The sequence below is a fragment of the Stenella coeruleoalba genome, assembly GCF_951394435.1.
Source record: "Stenella coeruleoalba genome assembly, chromosome: 18".
NCBI lineage: Eukaryota > Metazoa > Chordata > Mammalia > Artiodactyla > Delphinidae > Stenella > Stenella coeruleoalba.
In genome coordinates this window covers 32,157,630-32,184,845 of record NC_137164.1, presented here as the reverse complement: position 1 = coordinate 32,184,845, position 27,216 = coordinate 32,157,630, and the positions used below count along the sequence as shown (strand labels likewise).

Sequence of the window (27,216 nt, the reverse complement as noted above, 5' to 3'; positions counted from 1 at the left end):
TATATATTCTCGAAAATTGTTTGAACGGATTCCAACTGTCTTGCCTAAAAATCATGCAAGCTTTAGAGTACAAGGCCAAGAATTCTGTAGATTTGTGTTATTGAAAAACTGTTGTACTTTCTAAAAATTAGATAATAATATACATAGAGGAAATTGTACAAATCATAAATGTACAGCTCAATGCATTTTCTCCAATTGGACATAATAGCATAAGGAATGGAATATGGAAAATTCCATTTACTCTTCTGTGCTTCAGCCTGACACTATTTTTAATTCATATTTTGAACTTTGATATAAAATTTCTTTTGAAAAAGGGTTCCTACTACTAAACAACCTTTGAAAACAACTAGTCTCCAGCAGCTCTTCAACAACTTATAGTTATTTTTTTCCTGGAGGTGTTTGCATGTTATGTAAAATCAAATTTATCAGCCCAGAAATATTGAGGAATGCCATATGGAAATATGAACTAATACTGAACATAGATGATAGAAGTAATAGAAACATCTAAACAGATGTTTACTCTCCTTCATAGGAAAACCTAAAGAAAATGTCTTTTTAGTTAATCTTCCCCTCTGTCCTCAGAAGCAAAGATTTAAAACTGATCCGTTGGGAGACCCTTGTGTCATGTAAATATGTCTGTCACCTTGATGGCAGCTTCTCAGTAGCTGTCTGTCAAACTACATATTTTACGGAAAAAAGAGCTAGTGCTCATTAATAGTTTTTGATGTTTTGACCCTATAAGGAAAGAATTCTTTCCAAAAAGTTTATCGAACTCTTGCTGCATGGTAGACACTGTCCTAGGCACTTGTATTAATAAGGATTAGACAAACACAAAAAACAAAAACCAACCAAACAAAAAAGAATAAGGATTAGACTGACTTTGAGTGACAGAAAAAAAAGTAACAGTGGCTTACATAAGATTCATTCATTCAGTATTTCATGAGTTGTTTTCTGAATGCCTCTTCTGTCTCAGGTTCCATTTGGGGTACTGGATAGAGTAGTATATGAACACAAAGGAAAAAGTCTCTACTCTCTTGAAATTTACATTTTAGGTAGTGGATACAGAACAAAGAAAGAAGTCAATGTATATTATGTCAGGTGGTTAGCTGTGGAATCCTAGGCCAGGTGTTTTTTTGTTTGTTTTTTGGAATGTAGGTTGGGAGGTCAGAGAAGGCCCCATAGAGAAGGCCTTTGCGTGAAAGCCTGACAGAGGAGTGAGGAGGCATGACAAGGTGTGTGAGAGAAGCACTCTAGGCAGAGGGAAGAGCAGGTGCCTAAGCCCTAGATATGAATGTGAGACTGGATCAGAGGGAGGCGGGGGGGGGGGGGGGGGGAGGGCGTAATAGGAGATACGATCAGAACGGTAGCAGATCCAGTAGGACGTTATTGGCCATTATAAGGATTTTGACTTTTCTCTGAGATGGGGAGCCATTGGAAGGGCTTTGAGCAAAAGAGTGACATCTGGCTTGCATTTTCAAAGGATTGCTTTGACTGCTTCTTTGGGAGAAAATGTAGAGGAACAATGGGCAGATGCAGTGAAACCAGTTTGATGCTGTAAGAATAATCCAGGGGAGAGAGCATGTTGGCTGGGACCGAGAGGTTGTAGCAAGGGAGGTGAGAAGGATTTAGGCAATGCACCTACATTGAAGGTAGAAATCAACAGGATTTACTCTGTGATTGAGTATGTGGGGTATGAGGGAAAGAGAGGAGTCATAACACCAATCATTTACTGAGGTGCAGGAGCAGATTCCAGAAGCAAGATAAGTTCCAATTTGAAAATGTGAGTTTAAGGTGCCTATTAAATATTAAGTAAAGATACTCAATGGGCAGTTGGAGTTCAGGGGAAAGATCTAAGCAGGAGAAAAAATTTGGAATTTTTCAAGTTTAGAGATATGCATGCAGTCCAGGACTTGTTAGGCTGCATGGTCTCTAATAGCCATACATGAAAACTCATCTCATAATTTGCATGTCAGTTAGTCTGTATTTATCATGGGCCACATTAAAAGCAGCCACACCTCCCTCCCACAAACATGCACACAAAACCATTATCTTGAGGGAATATTTTGAATATTGTTACAAACATCTCTATTACGGGCCTCTTTTCTTTAATATTTACCATTTTCTTGAACATCTTATTTGCAGAAAGGAGTTTTCAAATTCTTATAGGTAAACATGATTTTCCATTAGATAGGCTTCTCCCACTAATATTGTTTTCTCTTGTAAAAAGGTTGTTATGCCTTTAGCACCTTCTTTATAGTCAGAGAGGACAAAGCTACTTCTTTTCTGCCCAGAGTGGGGGAAATGGGTCAGTAGAACCGACTGGAGCCCTTTCACTGGTTGTGCTTGTCATTTCCTCTGCTTGCCTTCTGCCTACCTGTCCTCTCTCCAGACTCCATAACAAATATAGGCAATTCCTTTGCAGTGTGATGTATATAAAAAAGGTAACAGCAAAACCGTCATCGCATGTATAGATCTTCCTTGACTTATGATGATGTTACATCCAGATAAACCCATTGCAAGTTGAAAATACCATAAGTTGAAAATTCATTGTATACACCTAACCTACCAAAGTTCATAGCTTAGCCTGGCCTAACTTACACGTGTTCAGAACACTTACATTAACCTATAGTTAGGTAAAATCATCTAACACTAAGCCTAATTTATAATAACGTGTTGAATAGCTCATGCAATTTATTGAATACTGTGCTGAAAGTGAAAACCAGAATGGTTCTCTGGGTACAGAATGGTTTGTAAGCGTATCGATTGTTTACTCTTGCATGGCTGACTAGGAACTGCGGCTTGCTGTCCATCATCACAAAAGTGTGTACCACATATTGCTATCCTGGGAAAAGGTCAGCATTCAGTATATGAAGTATGGTTTCTATTGAATGCATAGCTCTCCCCACCGTCGTAAAGTTGAAAAATTGTTAAGTGGAATGTAAGTCAGGGGTCCTCTGTAGTACTGGGTTGGACAAAAAGTTCATTCGGATTTTTCTGTAACATCTTATGGAAAAACCCAAACGAGCTTTTTGGCCAACCCAATATAAGAAGTTAATTAGGGGATGCAAATTATAATGTATTATTATGTGGAGTTCCATCAAGAATCAGAACAATGGGAAGAAGGAAAAGCTGAGCAGAAGACAAGCTGAGGGTGACTGGCCAGTCACTTAGCATTGCTTCTTTCAGTTTACACCTTTGCCTGTTATAAACCAAGCTGCAATTTATTTTGAGTTTCTGCTTTTTTTACCATCTTATTTCAGTTTTATGCTTTTCCATCAACATAATGAATGTTATAATGATACTGTAGATCTTAGATTTTGTTCTAGGCCTATTTAATGTTAGGGATTTCTTTTAATGGTACTGAGGTTTTTGTCCATCTTGTCCATTCATTTTATTATTTTTAATGTGCATTTGTGAAATATTCTTACAGCTTTATTAATACCTTTATTATTACAATTGTCTAGGAAAAATCACTATGTTGAAAGCTTGAAATGCTATAGTTTCTCTCACAAAACAATTGTGTCTAGGAGCATAGGGAGGGTAATTTAGTTTGAATGTTTACAGTTTTTTGTTAATAAGTTGCTGTTTAAGCATTCTTTAAAGGAATCAACTTCCCTGAAATGTATCATGGTATGTAAGAATGACTGTGACATTTCTTAGTAAGCTTGTTATAAAATAATGACCAATACCTCCAGGAGATATTCATAGACAATTATTATTTAATTACAGAGATTACTTAAATGTATACAATTTCTCCTTTTTTATTTGAAATCTTAACGTGGTAAATCATAGAGGCCATCGTATTACAGAGAGCCTATATTCATGATTTCTGTAAATCTAAATATTTATGGTTGTGATTTTAACTTTTATTCAGAACTTTTCTAACACCTCTAGTGTATAATTATCATAATAACTAGGCACTTGGAGAAAAGTCTGTGTCTTGGATTTTAAGGTTTTAGATATTTAATCTGTTATATTTTCCCATTTTAATGCTTTTATCTCAAGAGGTTAAAGTTAAATACAAAATCCATTCCTTCAACAAACATTTGAGTATCTGCACTGTATTATGTAACCCAAGGTACAAAGATGAATAAAATATGGCTCTCTTCCCTTAGGAATCCCCAGTTAGTTGGGAGAGGAAGACACATAAAACGATAAAAGTAATAGAGTGTAGTAATTGCAAAGATAGAGATAATTACCAGGTATGACACGTAGGGAAGGCATGTCACCAGGGGCCTGACCGGGGTTTTGGACTCATATTGTAGAGTATGAATAAGAATGACTTGGGTGGAGTGGGCAAGGCAAATAGACACGGTATTTCCATCATCAGGTACGGAACAGATGAAAGGGTTTGGGAGGAAGGGAGCTACGAGCAGGACTGTTGACTTGGGAGTAAAGTGTGGCTGATTAGGAGGTAGAGCCAAGTTGTGGGTGGAACTCCCATGTTGTCATGTAAACAGTTTATTGCCTGGTTTTTAAGCAGGGAAGGGACATCTTTAAATTAATGTTTGTCTGGAAACTTCCATGTACAGTGTGGATATGGCTCTGAGAGAAACAGTAGGAGACAAGAGGGCAGAGAAAAGTGTTCCAGATGCCTTGAATAGTGTTCAACCTAGCAAGGAAGTAGGTCCTATTTGTCATGTAAAATGTGAGGAATGTCACGATCCTTTGGATCTGAGGGTTCAGGAGAGGGAAGGGTCAAGACTAGCAGGTTTCTAGCACAGGAAACAGAATTTATGGTTCTGCTGCCCACTAACGTGTGGAGATTACAGATGGGCAGTTAGCTGGGGACAGAGATACATGGTATCTGAGGTGACATCCCATCTGATTGAATATTGAGTAAAATGCAAAAATTGAAATTGCCTTAAAAAAATCTAGTGAATTCTGTTTGATGATGGCTATGTTTTGTTACTTCTAAATAATGAAAAGGAATTAAAAATAAAAAATAAGATTAATTTCTTGGTCAAGAAATGTGACAAAGTTGAAAGATAAAATTCATACACAGGTCAGATACAGAGACACCAGTAAATTAACACTTCTTTGAGGGTGTACAATTTAAAATTCTCTGCTCCAGTTGGGATTTCTAATACAAAAAATTATAGTCACTGACCTCAAAAAACGTGACACATGAGAAAAGTGTGGCTAAATGATGTTCACGGATGTATAAAGGTGCTATCTTTGTAAACATAATTGCTGAAAAAGAAAAACACCAAAGAAATTCTTAAATACTCTTTAGTTTTACCCATCAGATGGCCCCAAACATTGGATAGTATTTTATTCTCCTAGAACTTGCACACACGTTTCTTTCTTTCAGTTGTGCTTTAGTCTTCATTTAAAAACCAGCACTGCTGGTTTCACTAAAAGTTGATCAATCACACTTAAATTCTCTTAACTATAATACATAAATGTAATCAGATAGTGCTGATGAAGCTTAAGTAATGGCTTAATGGGATTTCTATCTGTAGAGTAGCCACAGAACCACTTTTTAAGACAACCTGCTTACTCCTTATGATGTCAACCTTAAATGTTTGAATATGCCCCACAACTTCCTAACATCCCAAACATTTTGCTCTTGAAATTAGCAACTTTTCTTTTTAGCCTGAGTTCTACAACACTGTTCCTGGCATGTTGATGATGATGATGATGGTGATGATGACGATTTTTTTTTAAGTTTCCTTAGATTCTAATATTACTGACTTTAATCTTTAAGGTCTTCATGTCTTACTGAGTTCTAAGAATAAGAGTAACATCTCATAATCCATTTTATTTTAAAAAAAATTCTTCATCCTATATCATAGCATTTGATCTTTATGAAATAGCAATGAGGTAAAGGTATGAGACGAGATTCTTCCTATTTCACTCATGTGGAAATTGAGCCAGTGAGAAGTTGCTTCATATCACAGTGATAGAACGTAGTCCCTGACCCACTGCTACCAATGAGTTGGAAGAGGCTCAGAGGATCCCCTAATAAGCCTTTCATCTGAACCTGAAGCCCTTCTCTCTTCCCACTGAGAAGCACTCACTCACTGGGATAGCTTTATGTTCAATTACAAGCAGCTGGTCTCCTCTGAGGGCTGCCCAGGCTGTTAGGCAGCTCTGAGGGTGACAACTCATAAATCAAAAACGTACTCATCTTATACCTCCTCACAGGTACTGGAGTTCTGCCTTCTGACCAGACATGCACTTCAGTGTCCATGCGGCAGAGTAAAAACTATATATTGGGTCTTATTCCTGATTCCTAAAATCTTTCTTAAATGATGAGAGTGTATTTTGTATGCTACTGAGATGACTCAAGGCAGATGGGGGGGGAGGGCCAGCTTAGGGAACTTCAGGATGGGGGCACTGGTTGACAGAGGTACCAACCATGTGATTAGAGGGTTAGAACTTTCAGCCCACCCTCTGAGCTCCAGTTCAGTCACCAATCGCCAGTGATGTACTCAATCGTGCCTGTGTTGTGAAGCTGCGATGAGACTGAAATGACGAAGCTAAGGGAGCTTCTGCTGTAGTGAGCATAGGGACATGCTGGGAGGGCAGCGTACCTGGAGAGAGCATGGAGACTGTGCTACCCCCTCCCTCCCCATTCCTTGCCCTATGCATGTCTTCCATTTGGCTATTCCTGAGTTATATCCTTTATAATAAAAACTGTAGTAGCAAGTATAGTAAGTACTTCCCAGAGTTCTGTGAGGGAACTCACATTATAATTTTTCACATTCTAAAAAAAAATGAGTTGGTGGGGAGGGCATGGGAACCCTTGAATTTATCATTGGTTAGAAGTATGGGTGATCCCTGGGACTTGTGACTGTCCTGTGAAGTGAGGGCAGTCTTGTGGGACTAAGTCCTTAAATCTGTGGGTTCTGGGCTAACTCCAGGCAATGCATGTCAGAATTGAAGTGAATTGGGAGACACCCAGTTGGCGTTGGAGAATTGGTAGCTATTGGAATGAAGTATTAGGTGTCAGAAAAAAACAAATAATCCACCTATGTTCCTTCCCAGTGTTTGCCTTGTGCGTTTTGTTACATGGGAGTTCCTCAGATTTTATTTGTCTTTTCACTAGGTGTTTCCCAAATTTGATGTGTGTGTGTAATAAAATTTGATCAGCAAACTTAATCATAATGTTTTAAGTATGTGATTTTGTCCAATGGTGTGCTAACACATTCAATTTAAATGTTAATTAAAAATTATAGTATATCTCTCTTCCATCCAGCCATCTATCTATCCATCCTGGGTTTAGCTGTATGTGAAATCACTTGTGATTTGCACTGGGCAAGAATGTACACACAAAAAAATCTTTATTAGTTAATAAACACAGATTGTCCTCATAGTACCACTAAAGAAAGTTTGACATTTGTTTCACATGTTATTCAGATAACCCCTGATACCTTTTCATTCCTGTCATGGGAGACCTTGAACAGAAGAGCATACTTTCTCCATGTTTTCCATGTATATTTTATTTTTCCCTCTCAAAAGATCATGATTTTGAAAAATGCTAAAATTATATTGAAATAGTTTTAATTTTAAAAACAATTGTCTTTCTTTGCCTTCTTTTTCTGAATAGACTGTTTATTTTGTTTTGTTTGTAGAGGTCAAGGACTCTGATTTTCAACAAAAAGTATTTCTTGAATGTGGTTTGTACATGTGAGCTTTTCCTAAATTTCATCTTCTGTTTTAAATAATCTTTTATTAAATTTTCTTCATTTCTGGATTTAAAAATCAAAAAATTTAAATGAAATTTACCTTTCATTTATTTTAGTGGATTTCCATTATTATTTTAAGGTTTTTCACAAATGTTTTGTTTCTAGAGTGTTTTACTTTTTTATATTATAATTTTGTCCTTCTAATGCGTATAATATTCTCTCAGTTTCTGTAGAAACGCTGGAAAAGAATTTGAAGCAGATGGGAAGGCAGCTTCAACAGCTTGAGAAAGATTTGAAAATCTTTCCCCCTCCTGAGGACTTGCATGATAAGTTTGTGACAAAGATGTCCATATCCTTTGATATCTAAATAGCTTAAGTCACTAGTCAATTAGGAGTACGATTTACTTAACATTTTAAGTATACTTGCATAACCAGAGATCACCCTACAGAGCCAAGAGCCAAATTATAGAAGGTTTAACCTTTGCCTTCTTGCAAGGAAATTTATCAAGGCTTTTACCTATCAAGAATAATATAGAAGTTTATTGATTTCAATCCTTTTTTTCCTTTTTATTAATATGAATAATATGTTGTCTCATCTTTTTCCTTCCATATGCCCTATTTCCTTCTGATGTTCATGGTAAACTGAAAGGATAGGAAAACTCAATTTGAGGAAGTTTGAATCTAATGTCATGTTGTGATTTAGATACTTTTGAAATGTTTTAGGAAGCAGATGAAGACTTTATAAACTGTTGTGACTAGTCAGCTTAATTTCAAGAGTTGTTATATATTAAAAATTAACTCATATTCAAGAAGCTTTAAAATCTCCTTTAGAAATACAACATGGTTCCAAAATCAGAACCGAACCTATCCCAGTCACTACTGGTGTAGGTATTCTCTAGACCCAAAATAACATTGACAAAATATGTGTGTGTGTATGTTTATGTGGAAGTGTGTGTGTGGATATACATATATACATAAAAACTAATAGCATTAGGATTGTGTCCTGCTTAATTTAAGGTTCCTTGATATTCAATTATCTTCGGTTTTACTAAGTTTGTCAGTTAATCTCTAATGAGTGATTGAAGTAGTAAACTTTTTTTTTTATTTCCAGAAACTAATGTTGAGTTGCTTTCCAAACCATTCTGTGAAATTAGATGTCTTTTGCCTTCTAATAAAGTATTACTACTATGCATTATCAAAATTCCATATGAACTTCAGAATTCTATGTGAAAGGATAACCCACTTCTAAACGAGCTCTTATAAATAGATACTCCTAATATTTTATTTTAAACTGAGATACTTGAAATAAAGTAACTACTTTTCCTCTTTCTATCTCTTCTCCCCTGAGATTTGTCAAATCACAAAATTATTACCTGGCTTGTCATAGATTTTATTGTATTATATACTTTCAGCTTAATTGTTAATTAGTTCAATTTTAGCTTTCTTCACTGTCTCTTTTGGGAGATATCATAAAAATGCACTCCAGCAACAATCAATTCATGCTAATGTGTTTGTTTCCTTTCATATGTTTCCTATCCACCCAGTTTCTTCTTTTATTAGGCAGGATGCCTTTATCACTACATTTGAGAAGGTTGTTTTTTTAAAACTAAAATCTGTGTTTATCCATCAAATATATATTTGCCACACCTTCTAATTTGGCAAAGTATGCTTTTTAAACAAAATTTGTTATTGTAGAATTGTATCAGATTCATCATTCTTAGCTTCCCCCCCAATTTTATCATATTAAAATATTCATATGTGACAATTTATTATAATCATTAAGAACTGTTCACTGAGGCACTTTTTATTGTTCCCTATAGATAGAAAGCATTTTATAAAAGGTTTTGCTTGCATACAGTTTCTGGTAATATACTGTATGTGTACTAATTATGAAGCTCAGTTACCTGGAACATAGGACCTGAGATAAATTCCTGAGCTTAGAATACAGGTGGTAGAATCCTGCTCAGCAGGTGATCTCAGGACCTATGCATACTTGTGTTCATATGACACAGAAGCTGAATGATGTCAGCTTCTTGAAAGGTATGTAGCTCATAAAAAGCAACGAGCAGGAAATCAGAAGTAGGAAGGATGAAGCTTTGTTGGAAACAATTTTTCATTCTGAGTACAATTACACTCCATGGACAAGAAAGCTTCTACATCCTGTCGCTAAATATCACAACCTAGAAGCCTCTAATGAACTGATTAGCATTCATGTATTTCTTGGAAGTCAGATATATGAACAGTTGGTGCACTTTGCTATTGACAAAGCTTATAATCATAAATATTCTTTGCTGAGATTAGATTGTACTCGTTTGCTTTTCATCTTAGTTAGACATACTAGTTTCAAAGTAATTAAATTCATTCATTGCAAAGCTTTGTTTACTTTAATTAGGACTGACAACAAGTCAGATTTTGAATATTAAATGCATTTATACAGACCTTATTAAAATGGCAAATTGTGAGCTTCTTACATCTTAGAAACCGGAAGAATTTGGAAACTAAATGCACAATGAATAAAAATGTGTTTAAAGTTTGGGTTGTTAACACTGGAATTTTATGTTTTAAGTATTAGTGCTTATTAGCTAAAGCACATATCAAATGTTTGGATCATCAACAAATTCTGAAAGCATATGTGTGTTACCTAAGTTTTTAAGGATGCATTTTTGCAAATAGATATTTACGTTAAACAATCATGATTTTGTGAACTTTTAATCTGTTAACTGAATTGTTTTAAACTATAGTGTACAATTTTGTTATAATTTTACAAAATGAAATTTCACGAATAGCACTCAACTATAGTATACTGTATTTTTATTCTGCGAGTACTTGCTTTCTTTACATACACTTCTTAATATTAAAAAATACAAATTTAGTACATTCTTTAAAAGGCATGCACAATTATTTCATATATATCACATTGACTTTTTAGTAATAATTATGTTACTTTTCAATTGCAAAGCCTGGTCAAAAGTATAATTAGAGTAGAGTAGTTTCACTGTAAATATTTGCTTGAAAATGTGTAATGTGTTTTGTGGTAGGGTCACCAATATTGTTATATATAAAGTATTATATGTGAGGTATACACATTTATTAAATTCTTTATCAGTGAGAAAATTAGGAAAATGCCAGGATTGGTGTCATGCGATGCTTTTGCATTTCTTCTGAACTTTACATTCTGGAATATATGTTATTTTGAGGAAAATAACAAATAGATCCTAGAGCATCACCCTTGAAATTCTCCTTGCACAAGGCTTTACCTTTCTCTTTTCTCCTCATCCTACCCCCTCTCCCAAGTCTCTTAGAAAAAAATCATTTTGCTAGACATTTCTATATTTTTGTATTTGTCACACAACTTACGTGACACGTTATTCGACTCTTCTCCATTTTATAGTCTTTAAATTTCTTCATTGTTATCGCACTTTATTTTCACTTTCTTTTTTGTTATTACACTGTATAGCAATATTTTGGATGCTCCTCAAATTACTATGTAGATGCTAAAACTGAGAGAAAGACTTACATCTTACTTATATCTATATTCCACACTGCATAAAGCACAGCATTTTTCAGGTAAATGAATTTAGTACATTTTTATTTAATTGAACTGTGGTTAGGAGTAAAATAGAAGAGTAGAATGGGTGAGATGTAAACTAGTATAATACATGGTCCATTTGCAAGAGTGGGAAGTTGCGTAATTGAGTGATTTGTAAGAGGAGAGTTTTTCTTTTGAATTAGTCTTCTTTCCTCCCTTGCCTGTTTTCTCTCTCACCTGTTTTCCATTTAACCCATTCTTAATAAACTTTTAAGTCTCAGATTAAAATATCCTGCTCAAGAGCCCTTCAAGATGACAGAGGATTAAGACGTGGAGATCACCTTCCTCCCCACAAATACATCAGAAATACATGTACATGTGGAACAACTCCTACAAAACACCTACTGAACGCTGCCAGAAGACCTCAGACTTCCCAAAAGGCAAGAAACTCACCACGTACCTGTGTAGGGCAAAAGAAAAAAGAAAAAACAGAGACAAAACAATAGGGACGGGACCTGCACCTCTGGGAGGGAGCTGTGAAGGAGGAAATGTTTCCACACACTAAGAAGCCCCTTCGCTGGTGGAGACAGGGGGTGGGCAGAGGGGAAGCTTCAGAGCCACGGAGGAGAGTGCAGCAACAGGGATGCAGAGGGCAAAGTGGAGAGATTCCCGCACAGAGGATCGGTGCCGACCAGCACTCACCAGCCCGAGAGGCTTGTCTGCTCACCCGCCGGGGCGGGTGGGGGCTGGGAGCTGAGGCTCGGGCTTCGGAGTTCGGTTTCCAGGGAGAGGACTGGGGTTGGCTACGTAAACACAGCCTGAAGGGGGCTAGTGTGCCGCGAGGGAGTCCGGGAAAAGTCTGGAACTGCCTATGAGGCAAGAGTTATTCTTTCAGGGTGCGCGAGAAGAGGGGATTAAGAGCACCGCCTAGGGCTTCCCAGGTGGCGCAGTGCTTGAGAGTCCGCCTGCCAATGCAGGGGACACGGGCTTGTGCCCCAGTCCAGGAAGATCCCACATGCTGCGGAGCAGCTGGGCCTGTGAGCCAAGGCCGCTGAGCCTGCACGTCCGGAGCCTGTGCTCCGCAACAGGAGAGCCCACAACAGTAAGAGGCCCACGTACCGCAAAAAAAAAAAAAAAAGAACACCGCCTAAACGAGCTCCAGAGATGGCACGAGCCGCGACTATCAGCACAAACACCAGAGACAGGCATGAGACGCTAAGGCTGCTGCTGCAGCCACCAAGAAGCCTCTGTGCAAGCACAGGTCACTATCCACACCTCCCCTCCTGGGAGCCTGTGCAGCCTGCCACTGCCAGGGTCCCGTGATCCAGGGACAACTTCCCCAGGAGAACACACGGTGCACCTCAGGCTGTTGCAACGTCATGGTGGCCTCTGCCGCCACAGGCTCGCTCCACACTCCGTACCCTTCCCTCCCCATGGCCTGAGTGAGTCAGAGACCCCGAATCAGCTGCTCCTTTAACCCCGTCCTGTCTGAGCGAAGAACAGATGCCCTCAGACAACCTACAGGCAGAGGCAGGGCCAAATCCAAAGCTGAACCCCAAGAGCTGTGTGAACAAGGAAGAGAAGGATCTGCCAGCAGCCTCAGGAGCAGCAGATTAAATCCCCACAATCAACTCAATGTACCCAGCATCTCTCGAATACCTGAATAGACAACGAATCATCCCAAAATTGAGGCAGTGGACTTTTGGAGCAACTGTAGACTTAGGGTTTGCTTTCTGCATCTAATTTGTTTTTGGTTTTATGTTTACCTTACTTTAGTATTTACCCTATATTATCATTGGTAGATTTCTTTATTGATTTGGTTGCTCTCTTCCTTTTTTTTTAATATATATATGTATGTGTATATATATATATATATATATATACACACACACACACACACACTTTTTACTTTTTCTCTTTTTGTGAGTGTGTATGTGTATGCTTCTTTGTGTGATTTTTGTCTGTATAGCTTTGCTTTTACCATAAATCCTAGGGTTCTGTCTGTCCTTTTTTTTTTTTTTTTAGTGCTGGTTATCATTTATGGCTTTGTTTTCTGGTTTGGTTGCTCTCTTCTTTCTTTCTGTCTTTTTTTTTCTTTCTTTCTTTCTTTATTACATTTTAATTCTTTTAATCTTTATTTTAATAACTTTCTTTTCTTTCTTTCTTTTCTTTCTTTTCTCTCTCTCGCTCTTTCTTTCTTTCTCTTTTTCTTTCTTTTCTTCTCTTTTTCCCTTTTCTTCTGAGCCGTGTGGCTGACAGGGTCTTGGTGCTCCAGCCAGGTGTCAGGCTTGTGCCTCTTAAGGTGGGAGATCTGAATTCAGGGCATTGGTCCACCAGAGACCTTCCGGCTCCATGTAATGTCAAACAGCGAAAGCTCTCCCAGAGATCTCCATCTCAACTCTAAGACCCAGCTCCACTCAATGACCAGCAAGCTACAGTGCTGGCCACTCTATGCCAAACAACTAGCAAGACAAGAACACAACCCCACCCATTAGCAGAGAGGCTGCCTAAAGGCAAAATACTTAACAGACACCCCAAAACACACCACTGGATGTGGTCCTGCCCACCAGAAAGACAAGGTCCAGCCGCACAGGCACCAGACCCTCCACCAGGAAGCCTACACAACCCACTGAACCAACCTTAACCACTGGGGACAGACACCAAATGCAACAGGAACTATGAACCTGCAGCCTGTGAAAAGGAGACCCCCAAACACAGTAGGTTAAGCGAAATGAGAAGACAAAGAAACACAGCAGATAAAGGAGCAAGGTAAAAACCCACCAAACCAAACAAATGAAGAGGAAATACACAGTCTACCTGAAAAAGAATTCAGGGTAATGATAGTAGAGATGATCCAAAGTCTTGGAAATAGAATGGAGAATAAACAAGAAATCTTTAACAAGGACCTAGAAGAACTAAAGAGCAAACAAACAATGATGAACAACACACTAAATGAAATTTAAAATTCTCTAGAAGGAATCAATAGCATAATAACTGAGGCAGAGAACGGATAAGTGACCTGCAAGATAAAATAGTGGAAATAACTACCACAGAGCAGAATAAAGAGAAAAGAATGAAAAGAATTGAGGACAGTCTTAGAGACTTCTGGGACAACATTAAACACACCAACATTTGAATGATAGGGGTCCCAGAAGAAGAAGAGAAAAAGAAAGGGACTGAAAAAGTATTAGAAGAGATTATAGTTAAAAACGTCCCTAATATGGGATAGGGAATAGTCAGTTAAGTTAAGGAAGCACAGAGTTTCCCAAACAGGATAAATCCAAGGAGAAACATGCCAAAATACATATAAATCAAACTATGAAAAATTAAATGCAAAGAAAAAATATTAAAAGCAGCAACAGTAAAACAACAAATAACATACACCAGAATCCCCATAAGGTTAATAGCTGATCTTTCAGCAGAAACTCTGCAAGCCAGAAGGGAGAGGCAAGACATATTTAAAGTGATCAAAGGGAAGAACCTACAACCAAGACTACTCTACCCAGCAAGGATCTCATTCAGATTCCACAGAGAAATCAAAACCTTTACAGACAAGCAAAGGCTAAGAGAATTCAGCAGCACCAAACCAGCTTTACAACAAATGTTAAATGAACTTCTCTATGTAGGAAACACAGGAGAAGGAAAAGACCTACAATAACAAACTCAAAACAAATAAGAAAATGGTACTCGGAACGTACATATTGATAACTACCTTAAATGTAAATGGATTAAATGCTCCAACCAAAAGACATAGACTGGCTGAATGGATACAAAAACAAGACCCGTATATATGCTGTCTAGAAGAGACCCACTTCAGACCTAGGGACACATACAGATTGAAAGTGAGGGGATGGAAAAAGATATTTCATGCAAATGGAAATCAAAGGAATACTGCAGTAGCAATTCTCGTATCAGACAAACTAGACTTTAAAGACTATTTCTAGAGACAAGGCCACTATGTAATGATCAAGGGATCAATCCAAGAAGAAGATATAACAATTGTAAATATTTATGCCCCCAACATAGGTGCACGTCAATACACAAGGCAAATGCTAACAGCCATAGTAGGGGAAATCAACAGTAACACAATCATAGTAGGGTGCTTTAACACCCCACGTTCACCAATGGACAGATCATCCAAAATGAAAATAAGGAAACACAGGCTTTAATTGACACATTAAACAAGATGGACTTAATTGATACTTATAGGACATTCCATCCACAAACCACAGAATACACTTTCTTCTCAAGAGTTCATGGAACATTTTCCAGGAGAGATCATATCTTGGGTCACAAATCAAGCCTTGGTAAATTTAAGAAAATTGAACTCGTATCAAGTATCTTTTCTGACCACAATGCTGTGAGACAAGATATCAATAACAGGAAAAAAATCTGGAACGAATACAAACACATGGAGGCTAAACAATACACTCCTAAATAACCAAGAGATCACTGAGGAAATCAAAGAATACCTAGAAACATATGACAGTGGAAACACGATGACCCAAAACCTATGGGATGCAGCAAAAGCAGTTCTAAGAAGGAAGTTTATAGCAATTCAATCCCACCTCAAGAAACAAGAAACATCTCAATTAAACAACCTAACCTTACACCTAAAGCAATTAGAGACTGAAGAACAAAAAAAAAAACCCAAAGTTAGCAGAAGGAAAGAAAGCATAGAGATCAGATCAGAAATAAATGAAAAAGAAATGAAGGAAACAATAGCAAACATCAATAAAACTAAAAGCTGGTTTTTTGAGAAGACAAAAAAGATTTATAAACCATTAGCCAGACTCATCAAGAAAAAAAAGGGAGAAGACGCAAATCAATAGAATTACAAGTGAAAAAGGAGAAGTAACAACTCACACTGCAGTAATACAAAGGATCATGAGAGATTGCAACGGGCAACTATATGCCAATAAAATGCACAACCTGGAAGACATGGACAAATTCTTAGAAAAGCACAACCTTCGAAGACTGAACCAGGAAGAAATAGAAAATAGAAACAGACAAATAGAAATAGAAAATATAAACAGACCAATCACAAGCACTGAAATTGAGACTGTGATTAAAAGTTCTCCAACAAAAGCCCAGGACCAGATGGCTTCACAGGTGAATTCTATCAAGCATTTAGAGAAGAGCTAACACTTACCCTTCTCAAATTCATCCAAAATATATCAGAGGGGGGAACACTCCCTAACTCGTTGTACAAGGTGACCATCACCCTGATACCTAAACCAGACAGAGATGTCACAAAGAAAGATAACTACAGGTCAGTATCACGTATGAACATATATGCAAAAATTCTCAACAAAATACTAGCAGACAGAATCCAACAGCACATTAAAAGGGTCATACACCCTGATCAAGTGGGGTTAATCCCAGAAATGCAAGGAGTTTTCAGTATATGCAAATCAATCAGTGTTATAAACCATATAAACAAATTGAAGGAAAAAAAATATGATCATCTTAATAGATGTAGAAAAGCTTTCAACAAAATTGAACACCAGTTTATGATAAAAATGCTCCAGAAAGTAGGCATATAGGGAAATTACCTCAACATAATAAAGGGCATATATAACAAGCCATAGCCAACATCTTTTCAGTGGTGAGAAACTAAAACCATTTCCTCTTAAGATCAGGAAGAAGACAAGGTTGTCCACTCTCACGACTGTTATTCAACATAGTTTTGGAAGTTTTAGCCACAACAATCAGAGAAGAAAAAGAAATAAAAGGAATCCAAATCGGAAAAGAAGAAGTAAAGCTGTCAATGTTTGCAGATAACATGATAATATACATAGAGAATCCTAAAGATGCTACCAGAAAACTACTAGAGCTAATCAATGAATTTGGTAAAGCAGCAGGATACAAAATTAATGCACAGAAATATCTTGCATTCCTATACACTAATGACGAAAAATCTGAAAGAGAAGTTAAGGAAACACTCCGATACACCAATGCAACAAAAAGAATAAAATACCTAGGAATAAACCTACCTAGGGAGACAAAAGACCTGCATGTAGAAAACTATAAGATACTGATGAAAGAAATTAAGGATGATACCAACAGATGGAGAGGTATACCATGTTCTTGGATTGGAAGAATCAACATTGTGAAAAGACTATACTACCCAAAGCAAGTTACAGATTCAGTGCAGTCCCTATCAAACTAGCAATGGCATTTTTCACAAAACTAGAACAAGAAATTTCACAATTTGTATGGAAACACAAAAGACCCCGAATAACCAAGGCAATCTTGAGAAGGAAAAATAGAGCTGGAGGAATCAGGCTCCTGTACTTCAGATTATACTACAAAGCTACAGTAATCAAGACAGTATGGTAGTGGCACAAAACAGAAATATAGATCAATGGAACAAGATAGAAAGCCCAGAGATAAACCCACACACATATGGTCACCTTATCTATTACAAAGAAGGCAATAATATACAATGGAGAAAAGACAGCCTCTTCAATAAGTGGTGTTGGGAAAACTGTACAGCTACATGTAAAAGAATGAAATTAGAACACTCCCTAACACCACACACAAAAGTAAACTCAAAATGGATTAAAGACCTAAATGTAAGGCCAGACACTATAATACTCTTAGAGGAAAAATAGGCTGAACACTCTGACATAAATCACAGGAAGTTCCTTTTTGAACCACCTCCTAGAGAAATGGAAATAAAAACAAACTAATGGGACCTAATGAAACTTAAAAGCTTTTACACAGCAAAGGTAACCATAAACAAGATGAAAAGACAACCCTCTGAATGGCAGACAGTATTTGCAAATGAAACAACTGACAAAGGATTAATCTCCAAAATATACAAGCAGCTCATGCAGCTCAATATCAGTAAAACAAACAACCCAATCCAAAAATGGGCAGAAGGCCTAAATAGACATGTCTCCAAAGAAGATGTACAGACTGCCAACAAACACATTAAAGAATGCTCAACATCATTAATCATTAGAGAAATGCAAATAACAATTACAATGAGGTATCACCTCACACCAGTCAGAATGGCCATCATCAAAAAATCTACAAACAATAAATGCCAGAGAGGGTGTGGAGAAAAGGAAACCCTATTGCGCTGTTGATGGGAACGTAGATTGATACAGCCACTTTGAAGAACAGTATGGAGGTTCCTTAAAAAACTAAAAATAGAACTACCATGTGACCCAGCAACCCCACTACTGGGCATATACCCTGAGAAAACCATAATTCAAAAAGAGTCATCTACCACAATGTTCATTGCAGCACTATTTACAATAGTCCGGACATGGAAGCAACCTAAGTGTCCCTCGACAGATGACTGGTTAAGCAATATGTGGCATATATATACAACGGAATATTACTCAGCCATAAAAGGAAACGAAATTGAGGTATTTGTACTGAGGTGGATGGATCTAGAGTCTGTCATACAGAGTGAAGTAAGTCAGAAAGAGAAAAACAAATACCGTATGCTAACACATATATATGGAATGTAAAAAATATATATATATTGCTTTGAAGAACAAAGAGGCAGGACAGGGTTAAAGACGCAAACATAGAGAATGGCCTTGAGGGGGAAGAGTAAGCTGGGACAAAGTGAGAGAGTGGCATGCACATATATATACTACCTAATGTAAAGTAGATAGTGGGAAGCAGCCATATAGCACAGGTAGATCAGCTCGGTGCTTTGTGACCACCTAGAGGGGTGGGATAGGGAGGGTAGGAGGAAAACACAAGAGGGAGGAGATATGGGGATATATGTATATGCATAGCTGGTTCAGTTTGTTGTAAAGCAGAAACTAACACACCATTGTAAGGCAATTATACTCCGGTAAAGATGTTAAAAAAAAAAAAAAATCCACAAGCAGTAAATGCTCGGGGGTGTGTGGAGAAAAGGGAACCCTCTAGCGCTGTTGATGGGAATGTAAATTGATACAGCCACTATGTAGAACAGTATAGAAGTTCCTTAAAAACCTAAAAATAGAACTACCATATGACCCAGCAATCCCACTACTGGGCATATACCCTGAGAAAACCATAATTCAAAAAGAGACATGTACCACAATGTTTATTGCAGCTCTATTTACAATAACTAGGACATGGAAGCAACCTAAGTGTCCATCGACAGATGAATTGATAAACAAGATGTGGCACATATATACAATGGAATGTTATCCATAAAAAGAAACGAAATTGAGTTATTTGTAGTGAGGTGGATCACCTAGAATTTGTCATACAGAGGGAAGTAAGTCAGAAAGAGAAAAATAAATAGTGTATGCTAACACATATATATGGAATCTAAAAAAAATGGTTCTGAAAACTCTAGGGGCAGGACAGGAATAAAGGTGCAGACGTAGAGAATGGACTTGAGGATATGGGGAGGGGGAAGGGTAAGCTGGGACGAAGTGAGAGAGTGGCATGGACATATATATACTACCAAATTTAAAATAGATAGCTAGTGGGAAGCAGCCATATAGCACAGGGAGATAGGCTTGGTGCTTTTTGACCACCTAGAGGGGTGGGTTAGGGAGGGTGGGAGGGAGACGCAAGAGGCAGGAGATATGGGGATATATGTACATGTATAGCTGATTCACTTTGTTATAAATCAGAAACTAACACACCATTGTAAAGCAATTATACTCCAATAAATATGTTAAAAAATTGTATATACTTCTCATCCTGTATGAATCCTCAAGTCTATGATGATCTCTTTCTTCTCAGAAATCTTACTACATTTATAACGTCGTGTTCACGGCTTCTTGACAGTCATGCTTCAGTCACTGTCACCTTCTCTGCCAGGACTTCCCTGACTACGCAGCATAAGTTAGCCTCTGTCACTGTATACAATATCACACACAAACTTTTGTTTTCTTCATCATGCGTATTATTGTCTGAATATCTCATTAATTTTCTTCTTTATTACCTGTTCACCACACTCTAGAATTCATGTTTCATGAAAGCAGGGACTTTGTTTACCTTGTTAACTACTCGTTTTCCTCATGTCTAGAAGAGTGGTACTTAGTGGTGTTTAGTGACTACTTATAGATTGGCTGCCAACCTGGCTGGCTGGCTGGCCAGATCCCGGGTACTGAAGAAGATCTATAAAATGTTTTAGATGTAGGGCTTCCCTGGTGGTGCAGTGGTTGAGAGTACGCCTGCCGATGCAGGGGACACGGGTTCATGCCCCGGTCCGGGAAGATCCCACATGCCGCGGAGCGGCTGGGCCCGTGAGCCATGGCCGCTGAGCCTGTGCGTCCGGAGCCTGTGCTCCGCAACGGGAGAGGCCACAACAGTGAGAGGCCCGCGTACCGCAAAAAAAAAAAAAAAAAAATTTTTAGACTATAAACATTGTAGGACTGATTGAAGCTGGTCCTTGTAAGATGATTAATGGAAGTAATAGACATCCTTGGTGGGGAAGGTGCAATAATGGGGGCAAAACATGAGAATAAATGTAGATTTACATTTAGAATAAATTTATGCTGGGTGGCTGGGTGGCTTGGGAATGAACAGTACTTGCTAACCAGGAGTTAAATCCCACATCTCATTCTGACTACTTAGTTGGCCAACACTAAACATTTTTGGTTCAATGTGTGTGAACACAGTTCTGGTTGTCATGTACCTTCATATGGGAAAATTATACTTGTTCAAGTAGAAGTTAATCAGAATTTGGCCTTAGTCCTGGTAAAGGAAAAGAAAATAGGTTTTACAAAAATATCAAGTAGTTGGATATATATCAATATTTCTGTAATGAATTTTATCAGAGTTTAATTTTGTTGTATAGCTCACCTATTTTTCTCAAGCTCTTTACAAATATAGAACTTTCTGGGGAAGAAAATAAAGCCTTATGACTACTATGGATATGGGCATTAACTTCTAGCTGGAGTTTAACAGTTGGTACAAGAACATCTGTGTTTGTTTTTTTCTTTTGGATAATGATGATTTTTTATGTGAATGTCCCCTCATCTGTTAATGAGAAAGTACCCAGCAGTAATGATGTAGAGTGCCTCATTAAGGTAACCATTTATTCCATTCTATCAAATAGTCATTTTAAACTTCTGAGAATTTATTTGGCTATTTCCAGAATTATTTCAGTTCAATCACAATTTTACCGTCTTTGTGGATAATTCCACTTATTTAAAGCTCTACTTACTTTCCTTTGGGAGCAAATTGTTTTGTAGATAAAAATGATAAGAAAGTTAACTTATAAAACTCTCTAGCTGTTAAAACAAGACCATGTAATTTCCATCGTTCTGGCTCTTGGTCTTCTTTCCCATCACATCATTTAATAGAATTTTACTGTTTTATTTAAGTATGCTCAAGCATATTTCTGATATGTCATTAACTTTTGATTCTTAACCTACAATCTAAGAAGTGTTATTGAGTAATAGAGCTTTATTTTAACCTATTTGCCAAACTGATTCCTGTGAATGGGCATATTCCCAGGTATTAGAATAAAATTACTCATATTTATTAAAACTCAAAGCCTTATAAGCAGTGATAAGGGCAAAAAAGGAGTACCTGTAGAACCATACAATTAGAAACACCCACCATAGTAGTGCAACCTGTTGTCCAGGGTAACTACTTTTTAGGAACTCTGTTAGCTCTTAACATTACATCCAAATTGTATGTGTTTGTGTGTGTGTGTGAATGTGTATATGTGCAATTTTATGAAGAGAAGTTCCTTGACTTACATCAGACTTTTGAGGAGGCCTGCTACTCTTCCCACCGAAGTTTGAGTGATGACAGTAGGGTGAAATAAGTCATTGGCACCAATGTAGCTGCAGATGATTAGACTTAATACAGCATCTAGAAAAAGGGTTAATAATCACAGGTGATCACATGGCAAAAACAAAACACTACTAGGGGATTGTACTAGAAGGGAAAACAGAGAACTTCATTACAGAGATACCTGGACTAAAAGTGCTATATATTCAGTGGAAGAAATGATCACTCACAGTTGCAGAGATTAGAGAAGGTGGCTTCATGGAAGAGGAAGAATTGAACCAAACTTGGAATGATAGGTTTGGACAAGCAAAGGCAGAAAATGATTCCTCTTTTAGGCAGGAGTTAAGGATATATAAATAATCCATGTGGATATAGTCTCTATCTGGGACATAAATTTTAGGTGAGAGTTTATAGATGGAATATATAAACCAATGTTGATTTCTCAATTTGCTAGGTAAATGAAGGGATACTTACTGCACATTACAAATCAATCACCATATGTTCCATTTAATGATAGTTTCTGAATGCATTTCAAGTGTGATTTTTATTTACATAAATTTACTTTACTTACAGCATTTCACAAATATGGATGTTTCACGAGACAAAGTATATGGAAACTTGTGACTGTATTATAATTTCTTATGATTTTGTGATTTCACTAATACAAAATCTTTTGTTCATCCAAGGATTAAAAAATGATGCTACATATAAATGCATCGACCACTGGTACTATTATGATTTAGATTCTTAGAAAGTATGAGGAGGCATTTTGCTGTTTAAACTAGCCAAAGAAAGATCCATAGATTTTCTAAGCTCATTAGAAAAAAAAAACCTCAATTTAACCTATTGCATTAGAATCTAGACTCCTTACATTCTAGTCTGTTCTTCTAAAATACTATATATTTAATTAAGCAGAGCATAGTATTAAAAAACAAACAAACAAAAACAGGCATGGAAGGGCAGTATGTAATCTGTGGATTGACCGTAGACATGGGTACAGGTGATTGATGGGGATGCCTTGTTTCCTTGTGGGAGCAGCATTCTTCTCTGCCCCAGGTTCACCACATATCTGGCAACAGTGCTACCTCTTTCTTTCATTCTTTTTCTCAAAACAGAGGGCCTGGATCATTTTCCTTATTTCATCCTGTACTGGAGAATGCTCTGACCAGAGGAACCATATCTTTTTGAAATTGTGGACAATTTTTCTTTTTAGACATAAACATTCCATTTTTTTATTTTGTTCTCCCAGTCTGAGTCTAGTTATTCTTATCTTCTGACTTCTGAAAAAATGTGTTAATATCTGTTTATCCTTTTGTGTTAGAGACAATATAATGACTTCAGTAAGTTTAATGTCCCAGTTTAAAGGAGCCGTAGATAATTATGACTGATGCTGTAGCGGAGTCGCCTTTTCAGAATGTGGTATGGAGATTTTTTATCTGGCTACCACAGCAATCTGTCACCCCACAAAGGAAATTCTATTGTTTGTTTAGAAAATGTGTTCTAATGCCACCACCACATTCACAGAAAGTTAGTCTTCTCAGTCTCAGTGTGCTTTCAACTAATTGTCATAAATAAGTGAGAAAAGAACATTTCTGTGTGTGTGTGTAATCATAATTTTAAATCATGTAATTCATAGAAGAAATTGTATACCAATTTTCCAAAGAAGTTAAAACATGAATTTACTTATACAATATAAGAAGTTTTTAATGTAACTCAAAAAATTTATTGCTTTTAGAACCTTAAGTAAAGCTTAAATTGAATAAGTGGGCAATAATAAGACCAAGTATTTATATGTATTATGAAATGCCATTTTTCTAAGAACTTTGTATGTTTTAACTCATTAGTCCTCACAACAGCCCTATAAGTGATGTTATTATTATTATTCCCATTTTACAGGTGACAAAATTGTGGCACAGAGAAATGAAGGCATTTGTCCACAGGCACAATACTACCAAGTGCAGGAGCTAGAAATTGACCCCAGGTTGTCCAGTGTAACTACTATGCAAAATGCCTATGTTATTGATTTCAATATCATTGAAACTACTGAACTATAATTTTAAATCATATTGCATGATCTGATAAGATAGGCAAATTTGAAGAAAAATTTCCTTGAACTTAATTGTAAAAGAGAAATATTAAATATATAAATAACTTTTCTGATAACTTCACCAGTGTTAATTAGGAAGCACACTTAAGATTTCATCACTGTACAGTGTAGATTGAATTGTAAGAATGGTTAACTATTAGAGCTAATTTTGGCATTTTGGAGATATGTAATAATGACTAACAATTAAATTAAAACATTGGACTTATAGGATTTTTTTTCCCCTAAAGCATTACTTTGTAAATTTCAGAATACCTTAACTGTAATATACAGCTTTGTTATCAGTGCAAAAGAACACTATGAGAAACTTTCAAAATTACATGAAAACATGGACAAGTTATACCAGAGTATAATGGGGTACTATGCCATCGATGTGAAGAAGGTGTCTGTGGAAGACTTTTTGACTGATTTGAATAACTTCAGAACCATGTTCATGGTATGTTAAAAATCTTAATTTGTTTTTTAAAAGTATTTGTATCTATATTACTATTATTATATTACTATAATATATTACTATATTACATATTATAATTATATATTATATTATATATATAATGTAATATATTACTATCTATTATTACTCTTATTACTTCATTCTACTCCTGTTGTCTGTAGTAAAATCTACCTTTTCTGATATTGAAAGTTAGCTTTAAAAATTTCAGATTTTTAAATCTATTGAAAAATGTGTTTTGTCCTTTTTTTGGCCTTCCCAACATTAAGCTGTAATCAGAAATTTTGATTGAAAAAGTGACAAATTCTGAAGCTTTTCGTAAAGACTCCCCTCCTGGCTGACTACAAAGCACTTTTGTAGTAAGCTTTTGGCTATGAATTTGTTTCTTTATACTTAAGATCAATTTGTATTTTTGTGGTATAATTTTACCAAATTCTGTGCAGTTCTTATGAAGCTTTTTTCCCCTTTTCTTAATGCATTGTATAATAAGCTACCTGCGATTTGCCTTTGAATGGATTTTACATTCCTAGGGTTTCCTTTAGATACTTTAATAGGGAGGTCAGGTCTCTGATGTGGAATCCTTTCATTTAGGCATTAAAAAGATCTTTTGAAAAGTATTAGCTGATTAGATGGGGGAGAAAACCACACACGTATTAAAGTGAGAAAGCATTGTTTCCTCTAGGGAAACTGGTAATACATTTCTACAACAAAAAATTACGTTATTCTTAATAGATGGGTGAGTCACTTTTATGTTTCAGCAAATGTTTGTGGGGATTAAAAAGTTTTGAGGTGTAAAGAAAAAGAAGGTTGAATTTAAAGAAGGTTGAATTTCTTTTTAATCTCAGGAAAACTTTATTGCTGAATTTATTGGACTTGATTATAATCACCTGGTTGTGACTAGATACCCTTTCAATAAAAACTCAATATTTTAAATGAAAACTGGTCTACAATAAGTGCACATTTGCTCACAGCTCTAGTTTATTTCTTCCACAAATTCAAAGTGATTTTTTAAATTATTTTTTCACTACCAGAAATGAATCTATTAAATATATTTATTATGTGCCTATATTCGTGACGTATAATATACTACTTTAATTTTTATAATATTTTATGAGACAACATGGCTTAGTGGAAGTAGCAAAGGCTTTGCAGTTTGAGAGAGCAAGGTTTGGATTCCACACTAGTTAATATATGACTATGATTCCTTTTAACTTTCTCGAGCCTCAGTTTCCATATTTGTAAAAGGGGATGTTAATTCCTTTCTCATGAGAGTATTTAAATATTAAATGAGATAATATATATTAAGTGTCATAGCTCCTGGTGCATGGTAGTTGCTTAATAAATTATTATGCAGTAAAGGGTTAACTCAGTGGGCTTAAGGTACTCAAACCCTGTACATTTTAGAGAAAGTAGTGGCCCTTGACTGGCTCTGGAGAGAGCAGCTGTGAGCCTTGGAATATCCTGCCCGGTATGGCCTTCTTTGTATACCTGGGGCCTTGGGCCAAGCTAGATAGTTTATGCAAAAAATGTGATTTACGGTGAACACCTACTTTTGTTCACCAGGGGCCTTGGGCCACACTGTCAGTTCGTCGTCTGTGGGGTGCTGGAGACTGAGTAGCCAAGGTCATTCATGCAGGGAGTCTATATTCATGCCTGCATGACTGACCTCAATAACTCTTATTATTTATTTATTTATTTAAATTTTATTTATTTTTTTGGCTGCATTGTGTCTTAGTTGCGGCACGTGGCATCTTTTGTTGTGGTGCATGGGCTTCTCTCTAGTTGTGGCATGCAGGTTTTCCCTTCTCTAGTTGTGGCGCGCAGGCTCCAGGGTGAGTGGGCTCTGTATTTTTGGCATGCGGGCTCTCTAGTAGAGGCACCCGAGCTCAGTAGTTGGCTTAGTTGTCCTGAGGCATATGGGATCTTAGTTCCCCAACCAGGGATCGAACCCATGTCCCCTGCATTGGAAGGTGTATTCTTTACAACTGGACCACCAGGGAAGTCCCCTCAGTAACTCTTGACATCAAGGCTTGGGTAAGCTTCTCTGGTTGGCAGTACATCACACGTGTTGTCACACATTGTTGCTGGAATAATGAAACTCCACTGGAAGAAGACAACTGTGATTTTAATCTATATCCTTTCACTGTAAGAAACTGTTAACAGTGAGTGTAACAACTTTTCTGAGTTCTGTGAGTCCTTCCAACAAATTATCAAGCCTGAGGGTGGTCTTGGGGACCCATGACACAATTATGCATAAAATTATAAAATGCATATATAAAATAATACTACCCATCAGATATTGAGTATTTTGTATGAACCAGACATTTTTCCAAATGCCTAACATATATTACCTCAGTCAATCTTCATGATAATTCTGTATCTTTTCGTTGTTTCTATCCCCCTTTGGCAAATGAAGAAAGAGACCAAGGCCGTATTGTCTGGTTTTGAAACCAGATCTAATTCCACATCTTCCTGAGATCTGGTAGGAGTTCTCTGGGTGACTTGGCATTTCTGTTACTAGGTGATGGGCAGAGAGAGAAAGTGTTTGAATGGAGGAGGATTCAAGGTGGAGGGTCATAGAGTGACAGCTATACTTTGCCTATTTCACAGTTTACATGGTCCTAGAAGTAGCTGCTATCACACACACATACATATAGACACAGACACACACACACACTCATATACACATTGTACTAAATTAAAATCATTAGAGCTAAGTATAAAACACTTTATCTAAATAAGTAATCTGGAGAGGGAATTTTCTTTAGAATAAAAATAAGCA

The 27,216-nt window shown here is 36.9% G+C and overlaps 1 protein-coding gene across 1 annotated transcript in view; it reads left to right on the top strand.

Annotated features, from left to right (window-relative positions):
* The window catches only part of DIAPH3 (diaphanous related formin 3), a 413,319-nt gene that overhangs the window by 329,232 nt on the left and 56,871 nt on the right, over positions 1–27,216 (top strand). Inside the window, 2 exon segments of the mRNA XM_079902970.1 lie at positions 7,859–7,985; positions 24,257–24,419. Of these exon segments, the coding sequence (XP_079759096.1) occupies positions 7,859–7,985; positions 24,257–24,419 (290 nt within the window).